General features: G+C 35.6%; 1 protein-coding gene across 1 annotated transcript in view; it reads left to right on the forward strand.

Moving 5' to 3' along the window:
* Nucleotides 1-986: 986 nt before the first annotated feature.
* ankrd6b (ankyrin repeat domain 6b) overlaps nt 987-15,530 on the forward strand; it is a 50,768-nt gene continuing 36,224 nt past the window's right edge. The window contains exons 1-2 of the mRNA XM_073853160.1: nt 987-1,106; nt 10,028-10,294. Coding sequence (XP_073709261.1) covers nt 10,169-10,294 — 126 coding nt within the window. The 5' untranslated portion in view covers nt 987-1,106; nt 10,028-10,168. The remainder of the gene's footprint in view (nt 1,107-10,027; nt 10,295-15,530) is intronic.

Raw genomic sequence — 15,530 nt, forward strand, 5'->3', positions numbered from 1 at the left:
GAATTTTGTTAATGAAAATTATTTTGTTTTGTTTAAAAAAACATGTTTGTATCAAAATTAAACTTCTTTTGATACAAACATGTTCAAAGTTAAATATAAATATTTGAATAACATTTCTGTCCTTTAGTGTGACGTAATGTCCTATGGTGTGACATATATAAAAGAACCACAGATTTTTATTTATCTCAATATATATATATATATATATATATATATATATATATATATATATATATATATATATATATAAATCAATTGAGTAATAGGGAGATAAAAAAAAATATCAATCATCTTAAAATTGTATAATTTTCAGCAGTTTTGAACAGATGGAATCAAAGTTTGTCTTGTTGTCAACGTTTGTTTTGAAATTGTCCAACAAGTCATGGGGGGAAAATTGTTAATTATAATTTCATATTAAATAAATAACATTATATAAAAAATAAGTTAACAGTGAAGATAAATCTTTCTCGTGCAGTTTGTACATTATTTAAAGTTTTTTTTTCGTAATTTTTGCTATGTCACACCATAGGATAAATTTATGGTACAGTAAAAATGTAAAAAAAAAAAAAAAAGAAAAAAAAAGTTAGTTACCCTTTATATTTTCTCAAAGATCAGACTTTACATAAATATATGCATTTCTTCTTCAAAAAGTTTTTTTATTTTAATTGTTTTTTTTTTTTTTTTACAAAAAAAAAGCATTTACTGGCTATTTGTCAGCTGCCCATATGCAGGTTTAGTTGTTGGTTCACGAACTAGAAATCCTTCAACTCAAGAGTTACGTTTATTAATATTAATTAGGTTATGTGATTGGACGCTGCATCAAAAGTGACCACCCTACGTCACTGTCGTCTGATTAATATTCATACAGGCCAAGCCTTCGCCATAGTAGTGTAAATGCTCTTTCTGGTTGTAATGAAGTCTCGTTCTTCGCCGCTGGATGGCACATGAATACTCCTCCTCCTCACTTCATTGCGCAGTTTGGATCATGTTTATCAACCACTTTTCCTTTCCCACGCACCAATTTGCGGAATTTTGCGCGTTTCGGGAAAAAATCTGTATAGCAGCTTATACAAGATATGTTCATGTGAATATCCTCTATGTGTAAGGTAGGTTTTAATGAGTATTATCAGAGTTTTGCCTTGTTTGTGTCGGGTTTTTTTTTCTGCGCTCAACTGTGTTCACTGATGTGTTAACCCGCTGTTTACTAGTCCCTGTAAAGTTGACTTTAATGTGATAATTTGAGTAGCTGCTAGGCGTATAATAGCTCTCTCCTCTCACTAGCTTTCGAATAATAATCAGGCTGACGTGCTGTGGTTGCTGGGACAATCCAGAAGAATGTGCTAGACAGAGCATTCACACTGGCTCTCTCTTAACACACAAACGCGGATAGCGCGCGTTTAACTATCTAAATGGGTGCATTATGTTTTTTATATACAGCTAGTTATAAATATTATAACATAACTCAAACACACACTAACTCTTAACAGAAAACAGCATTTTTCAATTAAGAACTTTATTTGCCTATCTATCTATCTATCTATCTATCTATCTATCTATCTATCTATCTATCTATCTATCTATCTATCTATCTATCAAATGGTGACACTCCCAAAAGGAAGTTTTGGTTTGTCAGATTTAGTCCTTAGTACAAATTTCCCCCCAAAATGTAGTTAAGTACACACACAGCTTCTAACTTCTATGGTTTTAAATTAATTTTTAAGTTAATTTTAATTAATGCAACAACCTATGACAAAATTTGGCATTTAAAAACCACTTGCTTTATTATATGAGCACAAACTACACAAAAATAACTAAAAATAGTTTTATTTTTTCCTTCATGATATGACCGGGACCTTCCCTTCCCAATTTACCATGGTTACCACCGCTTCTGCCAAAACACTTGATGTACCAAATTAATATACATTTTCACAGCTTGGTATTAACCACTAAGCCTATTTATAAATATAATTTATAATTATTTTACTTCAGGAACAATAACTGTAATAACTGTGGTAATTTTTGTCAAATTGTATTTACCATGTAAGGGGTTTTATTAAATGTGTCCATAAAAACATTATTTTACGTGTCTAATCTGAAGCTTTATTAACTGGTAATCCACACTGTTCAGTTTTGTCTTTAATAACGCTGCATGAGTTTATTTCTATGAACACAACTAGCTCAGTTTAGCACAGTTCAACCTTATGCTGATACTGTATTGAGTATTAAGAGATTTAGTCACTATAGTGTCTGAAATAGTTTGGAATAGGTATACGTTGTTTTATCTTTATCATTATCAGATTGTTTTTTTTTTTTTTTCAATTGTTTGTCTCAAGCCCTTTGTCTGATGGAGGGGTTTCTGGCTCAGATAAAGGGTGTGGTGATATCATTCAGGCTTTCTATGTCTAGATTGTTTCTGGTATTGGTCATCTGATGTACAGATCATATAACTTCTGTCATATTTGAAACCCATCAAGTTAATAGTTCATAGATAATGCTTTGAAAAATTTGTTAAAATAAATTTATATATATATATATATATATATAATTTTTTTATTTATTTTTTAACGGCAAAATGCTGTCTCACCATAGAATTTATGTTCTGGAAGCACATAGATTGAATGAATATGGAGGGAATGTGCTTGTTATTGACAGTGACATTTGAGTTGGACATGTTCTTGACAGGTTTCGTGAGATTCACCCCTTGTTTTGGATCAAACTCAGTATCATTTAATAGATCTGCTGTATGCCTCTGAGCTGCACATACTCCAGACGTTTTCTGGCAAGAACATTCAGCAGAGTTCCACCTCAAATCCTGTGAATAGAGCTGAAAAATGAAACTCATGCTGTACGTCGCCACAAGGAGAAAGGATTATGACTAACCATCATAGGGATAAGGTTTCGAAGAAGGAAATAATCAAGTCCTCTTAGGAAAATGTTTCTATTATAACAGTCCCCACACATTTCTATGTACAGTGGGTACGGAAAGTATTCAGACCCCCTTAAATGTTTCACTCTTTGTTATATTGCAGCCATTTGCTGAAATCATTTAAGTTCATTTTTTTCCTCATTAATGTATACACAGCACCCCATATTGACAGAAAAACACAGAATTGTTGACATTTTTGCAGATTTATTAAAAAAGAAAAACTGAAATATCACATGGTCCTAAGTATTCAGACCCTTTGCTGTGACACTCGTATATTTAACTAAGGTGCTGTCCATTTCTTCTGATCATCATTGAGATGGTTCTACACCGTCATTTGAGTCCAGCTGTGTTTGATTATACTGATTGGACTTGATTAGGAAAGCCACACACCTGTCTATATAAGACCTTACAGCTCACAGTGCATGTCAGAGCAAATGAGAATCATGAGGTCAAAGGAACTGCCTGAAGCGCTCAGAGACAGAATTGTGGCAAGGCACAGATCTGGCCAAGGTTACAAAAAAAGAACACAGTGGCCTCCATAATCCTTAAATGAAAGACGTTTGGGACGACCAGAACCCTTCCTAGAGCTGGCTGTCCGGCCAAACTGAGCTATCGGGGGAGAAGAGCCTTGGTGAGAGAGGTAAAGAAGAACCCAAAGATCAATGTGGCTGAGCTCCAGAGATGCAGTCGGGAGATGGGAGAAAGTTGTAGAAAGTCAACCATCACTGCAGCCCTCCACCAGTCGGGGCTTTTTGGCAGAGTGGCCTGACGGAAGCCTCTCCTCAGTGCAAGACACATGAAAGCCCGCATGGAGTTTGCTAAAAAAAACACCTGAAGGACTCCAAGATGGTGAGGAATAAGATTCTCTGGTCTGATGAGACCAAGATAGAACTTTTTGGCCTTAATTCTAAACGGTATGTGTGGAGAAAACCAGGCACTGCTCATCACCTGTCCAATACAGTCCCAACAGTGAAGCATGGTGGTGGCAGCATCATACTGTGGGGGTGTTTTTCAGCTGCAGGGACAGGACGACTGGTTGCAATCGAGGGAAAGATGAATGCGGCCATGTACAGGGATATCCTGGACGAAAATCTTCTCCAGAGTGCTCAGGACCTCAGACTGGGCCGAAGGTTTACCTTCCAACAAGACAATGACCCTAAGCACACAGCTAAAAGAACAAAGGAGTGGCTTCACAACAATTCTGTGACTGTTCTTGAATGGCCCAGCCAGAGCTCTGACTTAAACCCAATTGAGCATCTCTGGAGAGACCTAAAAATGACTGTCCATCAATGTTTACCATCCAACCTGACAGAACTGGAGAGGATCTGCAAGGAGGAATGGCAGAGGATCCCCAAATCCAGGTGTGAAAAACTTGTTGCATCTTTCCCAAAAAGACTCATGGCTGTATTAGATCAAAAGGGTGCTTCTACTAAATACTGAGCAAAGGGTCTGAATACTTAGGACCATGTGATATTTCAGTTTTTCTTTTTTAATAAATCTGCAAAATGTCAACAATTCTGTGTTTTTCTGTCAATATGGGGTGCTGTGTGTACATTAATGAGGGAAAAAAATGAACTTAAATGATTTCAGCAAATGGCTGCAATATAACAAAGAGTGAAACATTTAACAGGGTCTGAATACTTTCCGTACCCACTGTATGTTTTTTACAAAAGCACTCTTTGGGCTAACAAACAGGCCCTTAAAAGAAATACTTGGTTCAAGTAGCACAACTACATTGGAGCTTATTTGCTATGAACCACTTATTTAGAGAGTGTCTGACATGTAAAATGGTCAGTCACAGTTTGTTTGATTTTTACATGCCATTTACGGGCAAGTTTATCTGACATAGATTATACAATTGTGTGAAAGAAAAAAAATAAAATGAGTAAGATATACTGTAGAACCTTATAACCTTAGAATAAAAATATTTCAGTATTACTGGAGGCAAAACAAAAATATTTCTCACTAGGTTTAGTTCATATTTATGTGTTTTTTAGTGCTGCAGGCAACGATTAATCACGATTAATCACATCCAAAATGATTTTTTTTGTGTACATAATGTGTATATTTATTATGTATAAATACACACACACACATGCATGTGTATACATATATATATTTAAGAAAGAATAAAAATATATACATGTAAATACAAAAAAAAAAAAAATATATATATATATGTATGTATTGCCCAGCACTAGAAGTTTTATCATTTATTAGGGCTGGGCGATTAATCGAAAAGTAATCGAAATCGACATTCAGAACCTATAATCGATCAAATTTTTCCAGGTCAATTATTTCAATTACTTTCCCTTTAAAAACACTACTGCGTGTGGAGTCACGTGACCCCGCTCCGTTACGTTACATTATTCCGCCGCCATGTCGATGGAGAGCTTAAGCAGTATTTATACAGTAAAAAGTATTTACAGGATATACAAGAGTAATTTTATTTAGAAGAGATACTGCTTATTTTCTGCTTTTAACATTTATTATTATTTTATAAATAATTTATTTTGTTTCCAAAAGTGCAAGTTATTTATTTTCACTAATTTAAGAAAAATGTGACTTTTCGTTTTAAGCAATGTATGCTCTAATTTCAGTTGTTCAACACTGATGTTCAATAAATAATCATAGATAGTAGATAGTGCGTGCACCCTTCATTCAAAAATCTCTCACTTGTAATATGTGAGCATATTTACTGTACAAAACTTGTCATTGAACTATGAGGGCAAAAAAATAAATATTGTTTAAATATAATTAAATATAGTTTTATTAATGAATAAAATAATCGTTCATTAATCGTAATCGGGTTTAAATGTTCAATTAATCGGGATTTTGATTTTAGGCCAAATCGCCCAGCCCTATCATTTATATGAGTTTGCCAGATGGCAGCATCATAAGATACCTCTCATAATTCATATATTGAACTATTATATTGAACATAACAAAAAACTAAAATTAATATATCATAATTATATATATAAACTACAAAAAAAGCAAAATCACACAAAACCACAAAAATGTGACTAAGAAATGAAAAAAAAGTGAAAATGGAAAATATATATAAAAAATTATTTAAATGTGAAAAACTATAAAAGTATCTCAATGCTAAAACAGCAATTGTTTAAACAAAAAACATACATCATAATATAATAATATGTCATTCTTTAAGTTAAATGGTTTTTAGGGCTTTTAGCTGTTGCACACCAGAAAATGATGTCATGAAAATTAAATTTAATAATTGCACTTTTGTGCTCTGAAGCTTTCTCTACATACTCGTGTTTCTCTCTCACAGGACTATAACAAAATTAACTTGCGTTCAGATGCACGTGTCTGATTTTTCTGTTCACATTAGGATCAGGAATCTAATTAGCTGTATTGTCATGTTGGTGATGAGTGATTATGAGGGAGGGCTTTTGGGGATTTGCTGTTGTTAATGTACAAACTGGGAACCAGGGCTTGTACGGATGCTGAAGAGAAATTTACTGATATTTTCTTCACAACTTCTTATTTAAATATTCCAAGATATAGAAATTTACAGATAAGTATAGTCACACAAACAGTAATTTAGAGCTCATTTCAAAATGTACAATGTCACTGTTTTTCAGGCTTACATTCTTTGCCCTGCATTCTCCTGAAAAGGTGCAAATTCTGCCATTCTTTAGGTTGTGAACAGGCCAAAGTTTAAAGTTCACTAAATTATGGGACTGTATACAACGTAAAAAAGAGAATCCGGAGAATCCTTTAAAGATATACAGGGAGACTGGTGGGGACGTGCCTACACATGCTTATGTCAGCTGTCCTCTGAATTACTACCATAGTGCGTCTGCGGCCCTTTCAGTGGTCATCATCATAAATACTAAAAGTCTAAAACTTGCTTTGAAGTTCTTGACTAAGGACACGGGGAGTTTAGACTGGTTAGTGCTGTAGCTTTGCACATTTCAAAACTGTTATTTAATCAGGTTTGTTTATAGAATAGTCACAACCAAAAAAAACACACTGTAAGACTCCAAGAACCCTGTGCATTTACCCTAAAAAAATTTTTTTGTAAAACTTTTGAAAAGAATGGAGATGTGTACATTTTTCTTATTTTGCCTTAATATCATTTTTTAATTTAGTATGTCCCTTCAGAGGCTACAGGAGATAAAATAAGTTTAATTTACCCTGATCTTCAAATTCAAAAAGTTTTCACCCCCCGGCTTTTAATGCATGTTTTTTCCTTCTGGAGCATCAGTGAGTGTTTGAACCTTCTGTAATAGTTGCATATGAGTCCCTCAGTTGTCCTCAGTGTGAAAAGATCGATCTCAAAATCATACAGTCATTATTGGAAAGGGTTCAAATACACAAAAATACTGAAAAACCAAAGAATTTGTGGGACCTGAAGGATTTGTCTGAAGAACAGCAGGCAGTTTAACTGTTCAGGACAAACAAGGGACTCAAAAACAAATATCACTGAACAAAAAAAACAAAAAAAAAAACAGCTGTGGATCATTCAGGTAAGAAGACAGTATTAAGAATCATGGGGATGTAAACTTTTGAACTGGGTCATTTTTATAAATTCAACTATTATTTTCTCTTGTCGATTATATGTAAACATCTTTTATGTGAAATATCTTATTCAGGTCAGTACTAAATAAATAATAACATGCACTTTGTATGATCCCTCTTATTTTGCTAAAATAATTAACATTTTGCAGATTCCAAAAAAGGTAAACTTTAAAAGTAAACTTTTAAAGTTTGACCTCAACTGTACTTCTGTCAAGTTGAAGCTATGTTTCTTATATGCTCACCTTTGATATTTTTTTGTCACGCTGTATAAATCAAGAGAATGTTGCAAGAAATATCATGGGCACAGGAGGAAACACTGCAAGTGACCCTGAGCCAAACAAAACAAGATCAGGTGACATAACTCAAGTCTTTGCTAATACCTTTGCTATAAACAGGGTCAGTGGTAAACATACAATGTGTGTAGCAGCTGGGATTTTGCAGATACTTCTTTAAAATCATAATATTAGAAACAGACACTATAGTTTATTTTTAACAATATTCATAATTATTTTTAGTCAGTTTAGAACAGTTTGTGTGCCACATTTCGGCCCCAAATGCAATAAACGCTTTGTGTTACTATGTAGCAAATCTTGACAACGTATTTTTTTTAAACTCATCACAAAATTTAAACTGTGTTATCGTAAACTGTATTAAACTCTTTGTATAAAGTTGGATATATTTTTCGAAATTGAGATTTAGGATAGAACAATATTTGGCCGAGATACAACTATTTGAAAATCTGGAATCTGAGGGTGCAAAAAAATCAAAATACTGAGAAAATTGCCTGTAAAGTTGTCCAAATGAAGTTCTTAGCAATGCATATTACTTTCAAAATTAATAAAAAATTAGGTTTTGGTATATTAACAGTAGGTAATTTACAAAATATCTTTGTGGAACATGATGTGTACTTAATATCCTAATGATTTTTGACATTAAAGAAGAATCGATAATGTAGACCCATACAATGTATTTTTTAGCCTGGCGAGCCAGACTTACATCAAGATGTTTAGTCTGGAAACTCTCCATAGACGCGGCTTACTCCGAGGGGCGGGATAAACGGTTGTCTCTCAAAATCCCTATGCACGCAATAGGATAGCGCTTCAACCAATCAGAGCAACGAAGAAGGTGACGTAGTCCAGTCGGCAAAACTCCAAACACATCTTCCTTTTTTAAAAATGACTTAAGTGCCGTTCTTTGCTCGTTTCTTAAAGAAAAACTTAACTCCAAGTCCTCCAGAGTCGCGGCCAAAGCCGATTCGAAAGACCGCTGTTCGACAGCTGCAGCCGCCATTCTTTGTTTTTCAAGTGGCAGCCGTCGCAACTCTGTCGTCATATGTTAAGCCCGCCCCGCCTACTCTATACGCGTTGTGATTGGCCTGACCCAATTTGGGTTTTTGCAGCTAGAAGGTCTATTGAGAGTGTCTAGACCCACCTGGCTGCAAAATAATTTTTGCTGCCGCTAGGGTGCGTCTAGATTTCTAGGCTATGTATTTTTGGCTATTGCTACAAATATACCTGTGCTACTAAGGGGTCATCGGATGGCCATTTTCCATAAGTTGATATGATTCTTTAAGGTCTTAATGAGAAGTCTATAACATACTTTGGTTAAAATTTCTCAATGGTAGTGTAAAAAACACTATTTTTACCTAGAGCTATTCTGTTGCATGTTCCTTTAAATGATAATAAGCTCTGCCTGCCCCGCCCCTCTCTGCCGTGGGTTGACGAGCCGTAATGTTTACTTTAGCCGCGTTTAGCTGCAAAACTTGCTAACTAGCACATTATTAAGGCCATTTGGAAATTTAAAGGCCATTTGTGTGTTGTCACACCAACAAGAAGCTGAGAATGACCTGATTTTAAAAAGGGGATATTACTTTTAAGGATGAAAAAAATACCACTGGGTGGATTTTTATCATTGTAGGGTGGTTGTGTATACAAACTGCCAACACACATTAATATTATTGCACCAGCACTAATTGGCCAAATGTGACTAAAAGCCTTGAAGATATTATAAAGCTGCTTTGAAACAATGTGTATTGTGAAAAATGCTATATAAAAAAATTTTGGAACAGTGTAGACGCTATTTACTCATTTTACTTTTTTTTTTTTTATTAAAAATAAAATACTTCATTTTTATTGGGTCATCAAAATAGTCCTCAAAACATAAATTAAAACTGTTATGGCATAAAATTCTATTCTATTCTATTCATTATAGGTGAACCACATGGAACAAATAAAAATGATTAATTAATGTATGATATGACCCTTTTAAAGGGATAAGCAGGAATAAATAATCAAATCAATCAGTCAAAATAATCATAATTTGTGTTCCGAAGATGAATGAAGGTCTTACAGGTTTGGAGCGACATGAGGAGGAGTAATTAATGACATAATTTTCATTATTGGGTAATCTATCCTTGACAGATCAGCTGATGTAGGGCTGACGGCACAAAACTCCCTCATCCTCAGTATCACATTGTCTGTAGTCACATCCGCTTTACTCTGGAAAACTATAGCTGCTGTTATGTCAGTTGTGCCATTTCCTGTTTCCCTACAGGCTTCTCCAAAGGACATGAGGGTTAGATCCCTCCAAGAGCTGGACATCTATGGTTCCTCTCTCCTCTCATCCCAAGGCAGAGGGACTCATTCCTGTTTCTGATCCCAATAACTCCCCCCTCCCCAAGTCTTTCCCTAATTCATGAGCCAGCAGGATGCATCATGTGTGCGAGCCCTCTCTGAGCGTCTTCTCATAGCCTCGCACAAGGGCCAAGCTGATCATGTGGTTCAGCTCATCAACAAAGGGGCCAAGGTAGCCATTACCAAGGTGAGTAACATGCTTTAGTAAACTACTAAATACTGGGTTCATAAGTCTGAGAAGTTGTCATTCAACCATCGGTGTACATGGTGGAGCAAACTGCATTTCTATACAGGTTTTGGAGCTTATTTGTGTAAGATTATTGCATGTGGACACTATGGTCTTGTCCCAAATGGCACACATTCATTCCATTCATTCTTCGTACTGCTTGTCCTGTGTAGGTGGAGCTGATTTCAGTATCTCAGGCTGAAGGCAGGGAAACACTGCGGTTTGCAAAGGCAGCAGTTTAATTTGATGATTGGGTCACACTTTAGTTTTGTTGACCAATTCTTCCTATCAACTAACTTTGCCTCAATAAACTTAATGCTTAATAATAGTTAGTAAGGTAGTTGTTAAGTTTAGGTATGGATTAAAGGATCTAAAATATGGTAATGCAAAATAAGAAAATAAAGAGCAGGTCATATGGGTTTTCAAAAAATATATTTTTTGCAGTTATATGTAAAAATAGATATGATGTATGTAACATATCTATCCTTCAATGTAAACAGTTTGCAAAGTTGTTAATCCAAAAAGTGCATTATACTTAAAGATATTGTCTCTTAAAAGAAAGAGTCGTCTCAGATTCACCATAACGAGTTGTAATATTTTCAAATCTTCTGCCTGTTACCGATCTACGTCACTGGGTAACACATTAGCATAATGCTTGTCCACGCAACACGAAAAGTCTAACCTGCCCACAAACACTTCTTCTAGTTATTGCGTTTACATCATGTCAAGAAGAAACATTGTTTTTGGTTCATTTAGAAGTATTTGGTTCATGTTACATTCACATTTTATTCAAACGACACCAGAGTTCGTTTGGAAGCAGACCGAAACCCAGCTTTTTAGGATATGTTCACACTTGTCATGTTTGGTTTGATTAAAATGAACTTTGGTGTGATTACTCTGTTAGTGCGGTTCATTTGAATAAGTGTGAATGCTGCCATCTGAACCCTGGTGTGCACCAAACAAGCGGACCGAGACCGCTAAAAAGATGGGTCTCAGTCCGCTTCCAAATGAACTTTGGTGCGAAATAATGACAAGATGTGATGCTATGCAACATAATTTCACGAAGGGAACAAGAAGTGTCTTCGTGAATTCGCAGGTGGTGAAAATAAAATCATATATACGCAATAATGAACACGCTTAGTTCAGCAGACAGCATTAGGTGTATTTGACTTTGTCGCTTTAAGTCGAGCACACCTTTTTCTTTTGTTTAAAGCGTTTGGTGAGTTCTGTCACAAAATATACGTCATTCGACCCAACCAATCAGGTTGTGAACGTATCACTATGCCTTTAGGTTCAGCATCTTTAGGTTCACTGTCAAAAATGCCAGTGTGAATGCTAAGTGGACCAAGACCAAATGTATCATTTTCCTTTTTGGTCCGGACCAAATGAACCAAACTACAAGTGTGAACACAACCTTAGCTGTTTCGGTCCACTTGTTTGGTGCGCACCTGGGTTCGGATGGCAGCGTTCACACTTACTCAGCTGAACCGCACCTAACAGAGCAATCGCACCAGAGTTTGTTTTAATCAAACCAGACATGACAAGTGTGAACACACCCTAAAGTTGCTACTCTTCAGCACAATGGTCACCCACAGAACTCAGATCACAACAAAAACCATTTAAATCCCAACAGAACACTTACAGATCTCCACTATATCAATCTTGTGCAAATATACATAAAATAACACTTCAGTTCAGCATTTACTGTCCTGATTAGCAATGACATTCACATACATTAACTTTTTTTGTTTAGTAAATTTGACTGTCAGATTTTTCAGTAAACTCCTGGCAACCATCCACAGCCTCAGATGAAATCAACTGATATAAGAGAAGACATTAAATATCTCAAGATCTCAGCAGAAGATGATTAAACAACTCTACAAACAGCATTACCAGCTTTTTCAATACTAACCCGTTTGACCAGTTTGATGCATCTACAGAAGTTCTTATTGAGAATTAACTGAGGTTTAGGTGGGGGTGTTTTATTGTTTGCTGAAGTTGGGCTCTTGACCATTAGTGTTTCTATGGCTGCTGTAACTGTCTGGTTAAAAAATATACTTGTTATGGCTTAAAAAAAGTTGGTAAAAAAGTCTGAGTTGGTACAGATGATTTTTTTAAAAATTATTATTCATCAGACTCTTTATTATTAATGTACAGTCACCTGCTTGAATTTTTAAGAGAAGGCCTGGGACTTTTTCCTACAGTCAGAAAGCATTTGAACAGAGCAGATTTCACACAGGAAAAAAATAACATACTGTTGTGATAATGCAAAGCATTGTGACGACTAGAATACATCTCATTGCTCATTGTTAATGTAGCATGAAGTAATGTTGTTATCTCCGTTACTATAGATTAAAATAATAACTAAATAATAAAATAACTTCTAGTGACTTCTTAAGCATCAGTGCACAAACTGTTTTAGTCTTACTGTCACCCCTAATGTCATTATTTCAAGTATACCTTGTTAAATGTGTTTGCAGTTTCATTTTGCTGTCTGTATAACTGGAAGAATGAAAAGTTCTTTATTTTGGGGAGTGAATACATGCTTGATATGCATACCTGTCAACATTTAGGTACCAAAATCCGGGAGACATGTATATTTCAGGTTTTTTTTTTGTTTTTTTTTGCCTGAGCACCAGCTGAGTCTTGTCCTCCCATTTCTACAAGTGATACTTGATTCAACTTCCCACATCTACTACCTTTATTGACAGTGCAAATGGGTTGTAGGTTGCCAGGTTGAGGTCACAAATACAAGATCTGTCAAATGGACAACCTTGGAATAATATATTGATGTGACTATTAACATAATGAGATTTGGGCCATACAAATTATGGGAGTTTCCTGGGAGAAATAACAAAAAGGGAGTGGGGCAGGAGATGAAATATGGAAGACTCCCGGGAAAAACGGGAGTGTTGACACAGGTATGGTGATATGGTTAGTTAATGTTTAGTGAATAGTCAGGTGGATGGTCTCTATGCTATGAATAAAAGCAAACATTAGATTTTAAAATCTAGCATGGAAGTATACATTATGATGAAAACAGCCTCTGAATGTTATGAGACTTGTTAAAGGGTTAGTTCACCCAATAATTAAAATTAGCCCATTATTTACTCATCCTTCAGGCATCCTAGGTGTACATGACTTCCTTCTTTCAAACGAATACAATCAGAGTTATATTAAAAAATGTCCTGGCTCTTTCATGCTTTATCATGGCAATAGACGGGTGTTTCTTTTCATCAGTCCAAAACAAGTCCGATAAAGTGCATCCATCCATAATAAAAAAGTGCCTCACATGGCTCCAGGGGGTGAATAAAGGCCTTCTGTATTGAATCAATGGGTTTTTGTAAAAAAATTTCCATATTTAAAATGCAATAATCACTTTAATCTAGCTTGCTCTCTTTGTTAAACACGAAAGCAGAGTAACGAATCCTCAGAATTATTTCGATATAAGCCAAGAGGTTTTCCTTTGCTAAAGTAAGGAAACTTAGCTTCCTTTGCTTCTGTAAACAAACAAACACTGGCAACACCGACAGCCTACACCAGCTAATTTTAATTTTTGGGTGAACTAACACTTTAAAGTTCAGGTCAGTTTGTTACTGTGAATATATAAGGTGTGTCCTTATTGGTCAAAAGGTGCCATAATTACATCAACAACAACAACAAATTGTCTATGGCTATTGCATTTAAATTTATATTTACTGTAATCATTTTATTAACTACCAAAATGCTGATTTGTCATGTAACAACTTCTTATGCAAATGAGACTGGGGAGGCATAAGTAAGTTTGGTTTAATTGATTTATTTACAAAATAACTGCAAAACAACAAGAAAAAAAGTTAAATCTTTCAGCTTCGCCCCAGTCCCACCCAAAATGCTACACCCATTAATACCTGGGGTGTCACATTCAAACCTTCAGGTGATTCCCACACCTCAGGATTTTAACCGATATGTGATAGCCCACCAGCAGGCCTGTAGAGACACCCACAGCTCATTCAAGCACAGAAAACGAATGTCCCTCTCACCAGGACAATGGCGAGACCAGAGCTGAAGGACCTAGAACACCTGCTAACCAGAGTTCAAGCAGTTAAGATAAGATGACAAATGTCAGGAAAATGAAAAGTGAGACTTTTAATAGCCCAAAAGCAAAAGAGATCAAACCACCACTTTGGTGAGTCAGATTCTGATTAGTATTTATAGAAAACTACTGCTTCGACAATTAGGACTAATAAATTTGTCAGTATACTTTTAGGTAGTTGAATAACATTCTACTGGATCAGAGCTCCTGCTGTCTGAAAGGTGGTACAGATATAACCAAGCACATACCTCTGGTTTCTTCCCCTGCATTGCTACATAATCACTCCCACTAGTGCTGGACAATATATCCAGTTTCAGAATATAAAGAAAGTTTTGGAGCGGTTTTACGCTCACCAGGTGTGACACAAAAGCTCTAAATATGCAGTCTTTAATTGTAGTTGCCTTCATACATCCTGGATGAATTGGACACTCTCTCAGTCTCTTCTAGGCACTTTGTTCATCCTGTGAGGTGATTATAACATCATTCAACCCTAACACCTCTTTTAGTCCTCCAGTGCTGGTCACCCCCTTCACATGTCTGACGTCACTTCTTGATCTCATGGTGTTGTTGAGAAGGACTATTTGAAGGCTCTCACTACCCTACTGCACCTATTCACTTTTTTTTTGGCATGTTTGCAAACGTTGCCGCTGATATGCATCTGACATGAATTCCACCCTGTAATCAACACCTAATACCTCTTCCTTGAAGTAATAAATATGTCTAACTTCAATTTAATCAGCCTATGGCATCTTACTAGGTCATCTGGTTATTGCTGTCATACAGTAGTTCCCTTTGAACTCTGTGAAAATAGGCTTTATGAAATATGCTCTGATTAAAACAAAATAAATTACACTTTATTCCTACATTTTTGCACAGTAAAATGAGCAGGGTGCTGTTAGGATGAAACTTAACAGGGTGGAAACGAAAGATTGAAGTTTTCACCATGGAATTCATTTAAAAAAAAAATTTAAATAATGATATTTTGTAATTGGATCAAACAGGATCTACCCCCAGTTTCACAGACTAGGCTTAAGCATTGATATTTCAACTGAAAGAAACTTGCACCGACTGATCTTAATATATATCAATGCCTTTGTTTTGTCTCAAGATGCACAAAAAGTA

This window comes from Garra rufa, chromosome 13 (genome assembly GCF_049309525.1).
Source record: "Garra rufa chromosome 13, GarRuf1.0, whole genome shotgun sequence".
Lineage (NCBI taxonomy): Eukaryota > Metazoa > Chordata > Actinopteri > Cypriniformes > Cyprinidae > Garra > Garra rufa.